At 30.3% G+C, this 15,552-nt stretch overlaps 1 protein-coding gene across 1 annotated transcript in view; it reads right to left on the reverse strand.

Moving 5' to 3' along the window:
• The window catches only part of CSMD3 (CUB and Sushi multiple domains 3), a 1,224,761-nt gene that overhangs the window by 61,295 nt on the left and 1,147,914 nt on the right, over positions 1-15,552 (reverse strand). Inside the window, exons 52-56 of the mRNA XM_015145899.3 lie at positions 14,987-15,181; positions 12,062-12,235; positions 6,013-6,186; positions 2,727-2,900; positions 1,735-1,920 (exon numbers count right to left, since the gene is read on the reverse strand). Of these exons, the coding sequence (XP_015001385.2) occupies positions 1,735-1,920; positions 2,727-2,900; positions 6,013-6,186; positions 12,062-12,235; positions 14,987-15,181 (903 nt within the window). The remainder of the gene's footprint in view (positions 1-1,734; positions 1,921-2,726; positions 2,901-6,012; positions 6,187-12,061; positions 12,236-14,986; positions 15,182-15,552) is intronic.

Consider the following 15,552-nt stretch of genomic DNA (forward strand, 5'->3'; position numbering starts at 1 on the left):
TTATAAGCTAAGTAATGATTGAGTGATTATGATAAATCTGTACATGTAAGAGTGATGAGTATGTGTTCACATATATATGTGTATGAATTCTAACTGTATCTGTGCCTGATAAAATATGTACAAGTCAAGGAGAAGATTAATATGAATTCGCTAAGTAAGGACATAGGACACCATGTGGATTCAAAGTGAAGCCATACAGAAATTACATGAAAAAAACTTTGAGAGTTAAAGAGATTCAGTGAAGATTGATCTGTGATTCACTATTTAATATATAGTCTAGAATCATTACAAGTCAGTAATGAATAAATTATGCTGTATAAAGACAATACTCAGTGGCTTATAAACTAAAACACTGCTAGGCATAGCAGAATTAAAAGTCAATACATGAAAGAGTATTATTTATGAGTCATAGGTAGTTTCAGAATTTAACGTATGTCCCCTGTTAGTTGTACTCAGAAAAATACTGAGTGTCACATATCTCTAGAGTATCAAACAGCACGTGAGGACATAAAAACTTAACAAAACCTTTCAGTATATAATACTGTACCACTGAGAGCTACAGGAAATGATAAAGCAAAAAGCATATGAGAGCTCAGAACACTTGAAGAACTTCAGGTTTACATGTCCTATGAAAATATTTTTAACTTTAATGTGGTAGCTACATAAGAATAAGTAAGTAAATTATTCAAATAATTAGACCAGTTAACACAAATAAGTCAAATGAATTTTAACCAGCAGGCCAAATTACTGAACTATATGCATAGAATCTGAACTTTTATAGACACAGCAAAAAGTGTTGTTTCTTCTTTAGTACATGAATGCTGTCACAAAATGTTCATAAAAGTCCACCCATGAACATAAAAAATCCTCTAAATGAAACATAATCGTAAAATAATTTTATAATTTAGCAATTTACTAAAACCAAAAATTACTTGCCAAAAATAAATGGTTTCTTCACACGCTATTCATTCAGTCTATGAAATTGTTCTTCTCTTCCCTGTCAAGTCCAAGACTCACCAACCATTTGAGATTTAGTTCAATTTGAGACCTATCAATTGACTGAATTGCTAGAATTTATGTTCACTCCTCTATGCCTTCACAGAAGTTTGATTTATATCTGCTAAATTATTTTTCTCACTACGTGTGTTACTTGTAAGCATTTTGGCCGTAATTAATTTTATATACATTCTACAACTCCTATTATAACATATAACAAAATGCACTTATTAGATATTCACTGACTAGAAAGATGTTGCATATTAACAATTATTGCATTAACAAGTATATATGTCTCTATATGACAAACATTTAAGATCAATAAGTTTTAAGTAACACCTTTGTGTAAATCTTCATGTATTCTGAATCCATGATGGATGTTTAAGACTAATTTTGCTTTAAATGAAATATTAAATATTAGTACAGAATAAAAGTATAGTTGCCTCTTACAGATGATAATATTGTAAAGTAGTAAATATGACTACTTTTCATATTTTATCTGCTCCAAAGTGCAAAATCAAAGAATGATAGATAAATATTTATCACATTAATTTTAAGAAAATTATGCTTGCACACTGAATTTGCAAAATATAGAAAAGTATAATTTCGAAACAGCAAAACAATAAAATCAATATGCTTCTCTATGACATATATCTTTAGGTAGTTTTATAAAAACAATAAACATCCGTATGGTTTCCATGACATTTTCTCAAGAAACAATTCACATTATCTACTTACTGATACATTCTGGTAAAGGTTTGTCCCATTGTCCATTTGGTTGACATATCAAAACTGAAGATCCAAATAAAAAATATCCAGGATTGCAGTCATAGAATACCACAGTGCCATAAGTAAAATTTCCATGTTCTATTTTACTTTCTCTCTTAGAATTGGCTGGAATTCCAGGATCAGAACAGTTGACCACTAAACAAATGACAAATTTTGAAACGTACGTTTGCAATAATATACATATACCTATATAGATTTATATTAGAAATGTAAATACTTAGTTTCAAAAGTAAATTTATTCAAACAACCAGATTCCAAAAATAAAATTAATCCCATGGATTATCTAGAAAATGTACTGAAATTTATGTAGTAGGAAATACAGAAGAAAGAAAAAAATTTGGCAACAGTTAGGAAAATAGCAACTTTGTAAGTATTGTACTGAGTACGAATTTAAAAAATGATATCTTTTAAGCTATAGTTGAACTGCAAGAAAACAACATGCAGGAAAATGATAATTTGGTTGTATTTTTTCAGAAAATATGAAATATACTTATTTGCAAACTGGAAAAAAATCAAAGAGTTCTCCTTAATCTGTTTCTATAGATTAAAAAATGAATAAAGCCTCAATACAGGACTAATGACAATCCAGGCCCATATATAGTTTTCAGAAAAATAAAAAGAAAATAAATGCCAAAGGTAAATTCCACTAATTATGAAGCAAATTGCAAGTAAAAATAATCTCAATTACGTTTTATATGCAGTCACAAAATAGATACAAATAAGAAAGTTAGAAATTAACTCTACTACTTTTAACTTTTAAAAATATATAATAAATTTAGAAAAAGGAAAGCATTGTTAATGAGATGACATCAGTATTAAAGCTTTTTGTTTTATTAGATAAAAACTTTTTGCTATTCTGCTTAAGCTGTTTTAAATGTATCACTGATGTTTATGTGAACATTATTACCATGTCCCAAATGGGAATATACTTAGACATTTACCTTTGCACACAGGTGGAGGATGGCTCCACTGTCTGTTGGCCTGGCACTGTGCCTTTGTTGGCCCTTGCATAAGATATCCAATATTGCATGAGAATGTTACCACATCATTAAAGTTGAACCCATTTCCACTTGTTCTTCCATAAATTGGACTACCAGGGTGACCACAGCTAACAGCTAATATGATGTGGTGGGAGGACAGGGAAGGAAACACAGAAAAAAAATAGTTATCAGTTATTGCATTATTGATTATACTTAATCCTTTCAAACAAAGTAGAAAGAAGACTACTTTTATCTGGAAATATATGGAAAGTACATTTACTAACGTAAATGAACAAAGTAGAATGTCAAAATAGTCTAACAGCATTATTATATTAGTAAATAGATAATTATTTAAAATTGTGATAATTTTATGCAAGTGGTACATAGGTATTTTAAGTTTCATGGTACCTATTTCATCCTTTCTCTCTACATTTTTGGGGAGGCAAAGAGCAGAGCATTGAAATGCAAAGAAATCTGGGGAATAATTAAAGTTCATGTCCATAACCAATAGCAGAAAAGAACAAAACTGGCCAGGTGTGGTGATTCATGCCTATAATCCCAGTGCTTTTGGAGGCTGGGGTGGGAGGATTGCTTGAGGAGAAGAGTTAAGGCTGTAGTGAGCATGATCATAGCTATGTACATATATCATAGTGAGCTATGATCATGCCACTGCACTCCAGACTGGATGACAGAATGAGATCTTGTGCTTAAAAAAACAAAGTTAAAAAAATAGAAAAGAACAAAACTGAACCAGTTTTCCTTGTCTAGTTAATAATTGAGGATATTTAAAGGCAGTTTTTTGCATTTAATTTTGAAATAGTTCTTTTAATATTATTTATACAACCAATTTTTATGAATGATATATTGATAAAGCAAATGTGTGCTTGCGAAGTAAATTAATGTGACTACATAATGTAGAAAATAGAAAATGATACACAAAGGCTGCATTAGGATTTTCGTTAATATTTTGAGACATATTCTCAAAATATTCTCTAAAACAATCAATCTTACTGGTTTCTTTCCTTCATCATTGATACTTGATAATATAATTTTTCTTGGAAATAATATTCTTAATTAGATAAATTATTTAGGTTCTTTTAATGCTGTGTCCCACTATAAATTTTACATAGTGCTGGCTTTCCCCGAACACTATTTCTATGAACTGTTTTATTGCATTATCTCACTCTATTAATCAGAGCAAATTCAGTAATAGTGCTTCCTAATTGGGCACAGGAAACGACCACAGTCACTTTTAGTACTTAGGAAATGACCCAAGAACGATTATTTTTCAGCTGTATTGTTAATGTCAACCTACTCATTTGGAAATTTAACTGCATCTTATTCTTGTTTAAAATTATCAATAAAGAAACCAGCTTTACCCTAAGGGCCAATTCTCATTTATAGCCTCAATTATTCAACAAGAAAAACAGTGGTATTAATTGACTATGCTTGAATATAAATGAAAAAGAACATATCTAGAGTAGACACAAGCAGGATATTGCTGTCTTTAAATCACCAGACAATCAATCTGTGTGTGGGGGTGTATGGGTGTGTCTTAGGAAAGTGACTTTCATTGTTAACTAGATATTCTATTATCCTATGATCATAACCATGAAACTTGAATTTCTATACATTTCTGTGGATTGGATCAAAACAGTATAATGACTGAATTTATAAGTATAGATGCAATTGGTCACAGATTAAATGAAATATTTCCTGTGAACGCATACTAAAAGTCCTATGTATTGTTTATCTGACACTTCCAAAATCTTTATCCTATGATCCTGTTATAATTACAACATATTTACAGTACTTATTTACCGATAATAATTTTAATATAAATGTCAGTATCTGGAGATGGAAATTATCAGGAGAAAAATATAAGAAAAATGTAGTTGACTTTAAGATCCAAAGTAGGATAGATTGTGATCTGAAACACTAAATACTTCTGGGGATTCTGAGATGTACTACAGTTATCATTATTCAGCTCTATTTTTATTTTCATGATATAGCAGTCATAATAAGTGCACAATGGCCAAATTCACAACGTACATATAGGAAGAGATCCATTAAAACCACAAAGCACAGCAGGTATACTTAAGAAATTATAATAAAAAGATATTATTTCAAAATATACTTTATTCTTCATGTGTGAATTCATATCTAATTACCCTAAAAGATCACATGGATATATGTTGAACTGGTGAGATCTTTTTAAAATAATTCTAAAATTACATATATTCATATGTTTTGTACAAATTTTAAAATACTGTAAACAGTGCTTTAAAATAAATTTTTATTTATTTTTTTCTTATCTGCTTTTTTAAAAAATTATTTCAATAGTTTTTGAGGAACGGGTGGTGTTTAGTTGCATGGATAAGTTCTTTAGTGGTGACTTCTGAGATTTTGGTGTACCCATCACCTGAGCAGTGTACACTGTACCCAATGTGTAATCTCTTATCCATCACTCTCCTCCCACTTTCTCCCTAGTCCCCAGAGTTCATTATATCATTCACATGCCTTTGCATCCTCATAATTTTTAATTTTTTTCAGACAAAATATAACTATGTTACATATGTGTAATCTTGATATATTTAAAAATGCAATGCATTTTGAGATTAAAAGATGACATAATGATAAACATCTTCAAGCACACACTCTCTTTATAAGGGAATTAGGACCCAGAGAGATTAAACATTGCATTAGCACACATAATCATCAGAGGACCTGAAATGAGAGCAAAGGTTCTTCATGTCGTGCCTAATGATAATATTTTTCCCACTGTGCTTCATTAGTTTATAATTTTGATGTCATAGCAATAGCATCATAATTATTAGATAATATTTATCCAAAATATTTTCCACTATAAAAACTCTGTAGTATCACATCGTAGCAAACCTTGATACTGCTACACAGTGATCTCTAGAAATTTAAATCCTTATAATTACAAATGTGTTGAGAATGTATCTTCCATATAAGAATATTAATTTATCAATATCATACATTTATATTAAATATGAGAAGAGCTAAATTTAATTTATTGTCTTCCTGATAAAATATAACTGAAATTCTCTTGAACACTTTCCACTTTAAAGGTTTTTTGCATAGCAGTATCAAATTGGATTGTGGAAATTTACTTTATATTGATATATATAACAACATAATATATATATTCATCTTGCCTAACCAAAACTAGAATTGTCCCAAAGACCAGAGGTTTCTAATTGCTTTTGCCATGCTTACTTACGCACACAGGATGGGAGTTGACCAGACCAATTGTGATCCTGTTGGCATATCCTCACTGAAGAACCAATCAATCGAAAACCAGGATTACATTGATATACAACTGTGTCTCTATATCCATAATTTTCTCCAATGACTTGACCATTCACAATCAGTTCTGGAGTTCCACAATGACCCGCTGAAATGGGTTATGAAGCAATATTTTTAATACTGTGATTTGTTTTATTTGTATATTTATATACATGTGTAACATTAGTAAACTTTTAAAGATGACTTCAAAGCAAGTCACAAATAATTCAATTATATCTCTATGACATAAAGGTAACTATCGAATACTTAGCAAAACAACAAATATATGGAAATTAAAAGAAGACACATGTCTAGTGACACTTGGGTCTTGAAGAAATTATAAAATATCTCAAGGTGTAAAAATGAAAATATAGGCTGGGCGCCGTGGCTCACGCCTGTAATCCCAGCACTTTGGGAGGCCCACGCGGGCAGATCACGAGGTCAGGAGATGGAGACCATCCTGGCTAATGTGGTGAAACCTCGTCTCTACTAAAAATGCAAAAAAAAATAGCCAGGTGTGGTGGCGGGCGCCTGTAGTCCCAGCTACTCAGGAGGCCGAGTCAGGAGAATGGCGTGAACCCGGGAGGCGGAGCTTGCAGTGAGCCGAGGTCGCGCCACTGCACTCCAGCCTGGGCGACTGAGCCTCCATTTCAAAATGAAAATTTTTTTCATTTTCTCATTTTTTTGGAATGAGACTCCATTTCAAAAAAATAATAATAAAAATAAAAATAAAAAATATATATACACATATAAATTTGAAGGTACAGATAAAACATTACTTATTAAAGAAATTTATAAGTTTCAGTGATTTTAGTAGAAGAAATAGAGATATATAAGCAATGACGTAAAACATGTTAAGAAGAAGCAGCAAGGAGCAAAATGACGTAAAAATAAAGCCAAAGTAAGTAGACAGAAGTAAATATTTAAGATAATTACAAACAACAGAGAACATTAACTAAGGTAAAATTTCTTTCTCTAAAAATAAGCAACCAAATTATTAAACTCTTAGCTAACCCTATTAACACCAAAATGGAGAGAATAAAATTGTCAATAACAGGAATGAATGAAGTGATATCACTATAAACCCTCAAGAAATTGAAAGAATAAGGGCATGCTAAAAACAGCTTTATGCCAATACATTTTAACACTTCAGAAAAAATGAAAACGTTCTGTGAAAATTATAACTTGCCCCAAAACTAACACAAGATAAAAATAGAAAACTATTAATAGCTTTTATCTATTAAAATACTTGAACAAAACTCTTCCCACAGATTTTTTTTTTCTGGGAAATTCAAGCTTTTAAGGGGGAAAATAAGTGTTATGTAAACTCTTTTAGAAAACAGAAAAGAAAAAAAAAAATCACCTTTTAACTTATTTTATGAAGTAACCATTAACCCCATCAGTAAAGCCTGAAAAAAAAAAAAAAAAAATTAAAAGGACCAAAGTCCTTAAATAATTATAAAGGACCAAAGTACTTCATAAACAGAGATACAAATCTCCTTAACAAAATTTTATAAAATCAGTCTAGTGACATATAAATGATAATACATAATGACTATCTGGGATTTACCCAGAAATGAAATTTGGCTAAATATGAAAAATTAACCACTGTAATTTTGACATAATAAAAGAGAAAAATTCTATGTAATTATTTCAATCGACGTAGAAAAAGCATATAGGAAAATGCAGTGCCTATTCATGATAAAAAAAAAATGGCAACAAATTAGGAATATAGGAAACATTCTTAACCCAATAAAGACATTGTTAAAAAAAAAAAAAAAAAAAAAAAAACCTCCACTGCAATACTTTAATAAAAAGAAGAAAAACAGCATAATGTTGGGAAACAAAATAGTGAAACTATTCTATACTCAGGTAATGTTTAGAAAATTGTATTTTTAAAATAAACTAGTAAGTGAATTTAGAAAGGTTGTAGAATATTAGATAAATATTTTGAATAATTGTATTTTATATGCTAACAGCAAACAATTGGAGAATGTAATTTAGATAAACAACTTTAGTTGGGCACAGTGGCTTATGACTATAATTCCAGCACTTTGGGAGTCTGAAGCAGGAGGATCATTTGAGGTCACAATTTCAAGACCAGCCTGGGCAACATAGCAAGACCCTATCTAAAAAATAAAAAAAAGAAAAATTTTACTTTTTACTTATAATAGTAAAACATTCTGGGGAATAAATTTAGCAATAGCACATTCTATGCTAAAAATACAAAATGTTGCTATTAAAAAAAAAAAAAAAGTAAAGACCCAAACAAATGTACTATGTTCATGGATCAGAAGACTCAATGTTTTTAGATGCCAATTTACCCCAAACTGATGTATGGATTCAATCCCGCCAGAATTTCTTTGTAGAGTTTGATAAATTAATTCTAAGATTTATATTGAAACTGAAAAGTGTTATGGTATCCAAAGTGATTTTGAAAATTATGAACAAATTTAGAGGATTTACATACATCATTTCAATAATTATTATCAAGTTTTTTCAACAAATAGTGCAAGATACAAGGAGCAAGTAAAAAAGCCCCTCAATGCTACTACATAACACATGCAAATTAAAAATAATATTGGCGATACAAAAGTTAAAGCTAAAACTATAAAGCTTCTAGTATAAAGAGAAAGTAAAACAAACAGACTTTACCAAACTTGAAAATGTGTGTTGTCAAAAGATGCTATTAAAAAATGAATAGGCAAGTCACAGAATAAGATAAATTACTTATAAAACACATAATGATGAAGGGCTTGTAACAAGAATATGTACAGAACTCCTACAATTCATAGTAAAAAGGCAAGTTAATATAAGATACTTTACCATTTCACAAAGGAAAATTTACAAATAGCCAATAAGCCTATGAAAAGCTGTGCTTAACATTAGTATTCACTAAGACAAAAAAATACTAAAATACCATAGGATACCTTTATGCATCCCACAGAATGGATAGAACGAAAAAGTTGGCTACATCACATGCTGGAGAGAATGGGAGACAATTAGAACTCTCCCACATGTATTCTATTCCTGAGTATTCAAGAGAAATGAATGCATATGTCCAGAAAAAGACTTTTACATGAGCATTCATAGCAGCTTTATTCATAATAGAAAAAAACTGGACATAGCTCATACATCCATCAAAAACAAAATGGCTGAAGTGTGGCGTATTTGTACAATGGAATCCTATTGAGCAACAAAAGGAACAAATTACAGATATGCACAACAGCATAGAGGAAAGAGAATAAAAGAAGCCTTATACAAAATAGGGCACAATTTGCAAATCAATTTAATTAATGTCTAGAACAGGGAAAACTAATATATGGTGAAAATATCAAAATAGTTACTGCCTCAGGTTAAGGAGGAGGAGAGTTGCACAGTGACCATGAAGGGGCATAAGAAAACTTTCTGAGGTAATGGCAATATTCTATGTCTTTACAGCGGTTTAGTTACATGCATGTATACATTTATCAAAACTAATCTAACTGAATTTAAGGTCTATATACTTTACTATATATAAATTTTGCCAGAGTTTAAAAAAAAAAAACAAAAAAAAACTTTGAACAAATATTGAACTCTAGCTAATGGTATGCATGCTTAAATACCTGGCAACAAAGTATACTGATGTTTACAAGTTATTTCAAAATTCATCAAAAAATAAATTAATGGATTGATGGAGGCCTAGAAATATGGATAGATATATGATAAGCAAATAAGAAAAAATATTCATTGTAGAATTAGGTGGTAGGCATATGGGTGTTCACTGTCAATTCCTTTAATTGAAAACTTCATAATAAAATATTAGGGAGGCAGGAATAAATGCACTGTACTTAGAGAAACAATAAGCACATTCTCATGGCCATTCTAAGCTAAATGTGTCTGGGGTTACACAAACTAGTTGAGAAGAATGGATCCCTACGCTCAATTTACAGTGTACTATTCTAGGATTTACTTGTCTGGTAACTATAGTTTCCTCTTACCAATATCCTTTTGCATTTCATTGTATATCAACACTATATTCTCTACAATGGATGATCTTGTCTTCTTAGACTAAGAGGCAATATTTTCTTATAAATATTCTTGTTATGCCCTGTCTTTCCAGAGAACAGAATCAAGATTCTAAGTAGGAGAATAAAACCACATAGTATATACAATATTAAATAATATATAATACATAGTAACAATTCATGAGAGCATATAGCCATAAAATATAGTATTTTCAAATTTATATGTATATTTTAAATACTTTTAAAATTTAGTTTTATTTTAATTATATTTTAAATATAGTTCATTTTAAATATTTTAATATATCTTTAAATATTTTAAACATAGTATTTAAATTATATATCATTTAAATATAGTATTTAAAATATATATTTATTTATAAATGTATACTTATTTAAAGATACATGTAATATATAATTTAAATACTGAAGAGTATGTATAAATATATATTTATTTATGTATAACTATATATAAATTTAAAAATTTATATGTAAACTAAGTTTACTTAAAAATGCATAAGTAAACTAAGTAATCTGTAATTAAAATTAGTACAACCAAAATCAGTTTAAAAACTATTAAAATTTTTTAGTTTTTTGAGTTTGTATTTGATTATATAATCACATATTAATACATAATCATTTAACTCATTAACTATTTTCTGTTTTTTTCAATAGTCATTGCAGAAAATAAGTGGCCTCATCCATCTGCCCAATCTTGACCAGTGGGAGACACCATGACTCCTAGCCTCACTGCTCTGCTCTGTCTAGGTGAGACTTAAAGAGGAAGAGGAAAGACCCTAGTCTGAGAGGAACTCCATCTCATAGCCAGGGCCTGGTGCATTAACCCAATAAAGGGGTTCAGGAGCCAGGGGCTCAGGAGTTCCCTGTGTATATTCAAGTATGTGTGTTCTTATAAAGAAATTGTTTCTGGGCTTCCAAGTACAACTACTAACAAATGTGCCTGAGAAGGGGAAAAAAGACACTTTAACCAAAACTTGTAACTATGCCATTTGAAATTTCAAATAATGATTATATTTCTATGAATATTTTCAAGCTTATTAGCCACACAATATGTAAGTATAGACTTTTCTGCCATGTGTCATATTCTTAAACAGTAACATTTTAAAGACAAAAACACTGACAAATTTTGCAGTACTCTATTCATGATAATCAGCAATTTTTAAATTAGTAAACAAAAAGATCTTGCCTTGCTTCCAACGGATAAGTGAATAATTATTAGAAAAATTTTCATTATTACCTAATTTAATATTTGCTTTCAGATCTTGAAATAATTTTAGAGAAAATAAAGCATAAATAGCATAAAGCATACTATTCTTAATATTAGATAAATTGTTGAAATCTTTGAAAAAGGAGACAAAGCATTCAAAAGAGGCAAGGTAAGAAGAATGAACTAGTTCAGTTTCTTTAACTGAAGATTTTTTATAATAAATTCAGGGAATTCTAAGGGGAAAACATCCTAATTGTCTAAAATCAGGTTCAAAAAATATATTTTTAAAATTTTAATAGAAATTAGTTTTACGCATGTTGAAATCTTATGAAATAAAAAGGGAGAAAGGTGCTTAAATGTAGACATTACATTGTTTATCTTCTTCAGTCATTACCTTAAGCAAATAGGTGAAAGGAGAATTGACTATGGTTTAGAATGAGTTAATAGCTACAGCGATTAACCCAGCTGAGTAAGCAGGCATACAATTTTCAGCAATTAGTTTTCACCATTATATTTTCACCATGACTGGAAGAAAATGTGTCTCTCCTTAGATTTCACTAGGAATGCTATCTGATTATTCTGTTTAGTAGCTTTTCTATCATGAGCCATTTTTAAAGATAAGTATTTTCTGGTTTTTAACATCCTTACTGAATGAATATAAATTAGTATCTCATATTAGGGAAAAAGAGATGCCTCCTTTCAAGGGTGAGGGGCAGGGGGAAGTTTGGTAAAAACAAATTAAAAATCTGTACCTAGGCATCTGGTTTCAGATCCACTCCAAAGACCTGAGGAAAGGCATTCCCTTACAGCAGAGCCCACAAGCATGAATCCCAAGTCGCAGGTAAAGATAGCTGTTGAGCCATATGAAGTTTGAGTTCCAATCTTATTTCCATTTGGAGGTGTAGGTAGTTCTCCACAGGAAATAACTTTAAAATGATAAATAAATAAAAACCCTTAAAGATATAGTCAAGCTGCACTTATAACAAAACTATGTTTTGAACATTTTGAGCTTCCTATGATTTGATGTATTTACAAAGGAAACTGGTATTTGTAAAACATGTTTGAATCAGTGTGAAAGTATGGAGAAAAGAGATGACATAATGTAAAATTTATCCTCTTTAAGTTTCCATAGAACCTTCTAAGTAACAGAGATATAAAGTTTTTTTTTTTTTTTTTTTTGCTTGTTTGTTTTTGTTTTTGCTTTTGTTTTTTGCATTTTTCTTTTAGTCAACCTGGCTATAGTGGACGAAAAACATCACAAGTTTAAAGAGATGATAATTCATTAATCTAAAATCTTTCTCTGACTTATCAAGTAACTTTGGGCAAGCCCTTTGACTTACCTGAGCCAAAGTTTCTTCATATCTAAACCAACATTAAAATAATAATTACAATATAATTTTTGTCAAGAACTCGGTAGTTTGAGTTTTACATGTAAAGTATTTGATTTTCATGACATCCATTAGATATAATTCATCTTTTTTTTTGTAAGTTATAAAAAATTGAAGAAAATAAATTTAACAGGCTTGCCAGGTCATATAGCATCTCTTATGACTTCTTCACATTTGAAGACCACAAATTTTTATGTCATTCTAGCATAAAAACAAAACAGATCATGTTCATTGGGCACGTATTATATATTTGGTGCTATTATTAGTGTTTTCATTTGTGTAATGCTCAAAAAAACTGTCTAGGCTTTCAGTATTAAGTTTTAGATAGCTGTCAGGTAGAGAATTAGAAAACTTGCAAACTTTCAAGAGTTGCATATCAAATTTAAAATGTACTAAAGGTTTTGAGCTTATCCCCCCAAAAAATCATTTGAGGTGGATATTAATATTATGATATACTAATATTATTATTAATTCTAATATTTATATTATTTTCATTTTAAAGATGATTAAATGGAAGACTGGAGAAAAAATACTATTCTTTTATTTTTCTCAACCAATTGCAATTCCTAAATCCCTTGCCATTCCCTCATTCTTACCTGTAGGCAGTAATCCAATCTTACTTATCATTTAAACCATTCTACATAATAAAGAATCTAACACAATAGAACGAGACAAACATTTGTTGAAAGCTGATTAAATTAGTGTTTCTGTTGTAGATAATAATTACCTAGCTCTGAAATATTCCTATCCACGTGCCCTTTAAAAACAAATTATTCTTTTTAAACAATAATTTGGAAAAACAAGGAGTCTGCAGTCAGAGAAAACTTGGAGGACTAATACAAAAATTTAGAAATACAGCCTGTGTGCAGTGGATCATGCCTATAATCTCAGCACTTTGGAAGGCTGAGGAGGGCAGATCACTTAAGGTCAGGAGTTCCAGACCAGCCTGGCCAACATGGTGAAACCCCGTCTCTACTGAAAATACAGAAAAAAAATAGCCAGGCGTGGTGGTGGGCATCTGTAATCACAGCTACTGCAGAGGCTGACAGAATTGCTTGAACCTGGGAGGCAGAGGTTGCAGTGAGCCAAAATCGTGCCACTGCACTTCAGCCTGGGAAACACAGCAAGACTCTTTCTCGAAAAAAAGAACAAAAAATAGAAATACAGATGATGGCATACTTTTATAATATTAAATATAATTTTGAAATATATTTCAATACTTTAATTCATTAATATGATTATCTTGGAACACAGGGCAACCAAAAAATTCTATACTGATATAGAGATTCAAAAAATAAATTTCAAATCAGTGAATATTCATAAATAAAATAATATCAGATACTTGTGTACTTATTACACATAACATAGTTGTCTGCTATGTTAAACTTCTTAATCATAATAACCCTATGTAGACTTTTGACCTCTCTATTAGTTTGTTTATAAATCATGGGTCTCTAAACAACATACACCATAGAGTTGTGTTAGACACTAATTAAAAGGCTTAATTTTCACCTAGCATATTTCTTGAATCAAAATAGACAATAAATAAAAGTAAGAAAGGGAGTTCAAGGTATTTCACCTGAATATCCTATGTTCTGTTAGCTTATGTATATTAGAGATTGGCCATTTATATTATTAAAATGTATGGAAATAAAATGCCTTAACTGCTCAATTTGATTCAATAGTATTTACTGAGGATGTGGTTATAGCTGGTATTTCAATTGTGTCATACCATTAAATGTTTGCAGTAACTCTACACAACAAGTGTCATAATTTTCTAGTTTTAAGATTTTCTAGTTTTAGAATTTGGAATCAGAGAAAATAAACATGATATAACATGATAAAAAGTCAAGGGTTTTAGTCAGACTACTTGGTCAAATATCATTTCTCTATCATTTATAAGATCCGTGACTTTAATAGAATGATTACATCTGGGGCAAAGGGTTTTTTTTTTTTTTTTAAACCAAATGAGTATAAAACATGTAAAGGACTAAAAGCAGTGTCTGTCAAGTAGTAAGTAAACAGCACTTCATTGTTAAAGTAGGTAATAGATCTACAATTCAAACACTAGATTTCTTAATCGAAAGCCTATGCTTTTCTATTTGCTAGAAAAGCGTTTACTAATACATAGAAACATAGCTAGAAAATTTAAAAATGTAATGAGAATAAATGGCCATATTAGTAACGTCATCTAATTATTGATCTAGTGTGTTTGTAAAAGGAACTGATTCAAACAATTTGATAACCAAACATAGCTTATGAAATAAGTTTAGCAAAGTGTATACTTACTTTGGCAATATGGTCTTTCATTTCTCCAACTCCAAGTACCATTAGGAAGACATTCGATGGAAGCAGGACCTAGTCCATGATAACCAGGGTCACAGCTGAAAACTACCTTCGTTTTGTATTCATAATGGGAGCCATTCACAATTCGCCATCTTCCATGTTCCAAGGTAAAGGAATTGATGCTTGGACATGTAACAACTATACAAAAACCAAAGGGTATAAGTGCTAACAAATCACTATATCTTAACATCTATGCCATTCTTTACATCTCCACTGCCTTAATTCGCTTACTATTGCATTATACAAAGTCCTCTAGCATTTGTTCTTTATTTCTTTTGCATGTTGATATTTTCCATTCCCCTAGCTATATGGTATTGCTGGAAGTTCTTGAACACACTCAATGGTTTCACAATTCAGTCTTGTACTTATTATTCTACCTACTTAGAATCCCAATTGTTGGCTTATCTCTACTCCCTTATTTCTTTATAACTTTAGAAAAGACTATATTTTGAGGAAATTTTTTTGATGAGAATGGCCTTTTTATGCAAGAGTCATGATATCAACTTTAG

The sequence above is a fragment of the Macaca mulatta genome, chromosome 8 (assembly GCF_049350105.2).
Source record: "Macaca mulatta isolate MMU2019108-1 chromosome 8, T2T-MMU8v2.0, whole genome shotgun sequence".
Lineage (NCBI taxonomy): Eukaryota > Metazoa > Chordata > Mammalia > Primates > Cercopithecidae > Macaca > Macaca mulatta.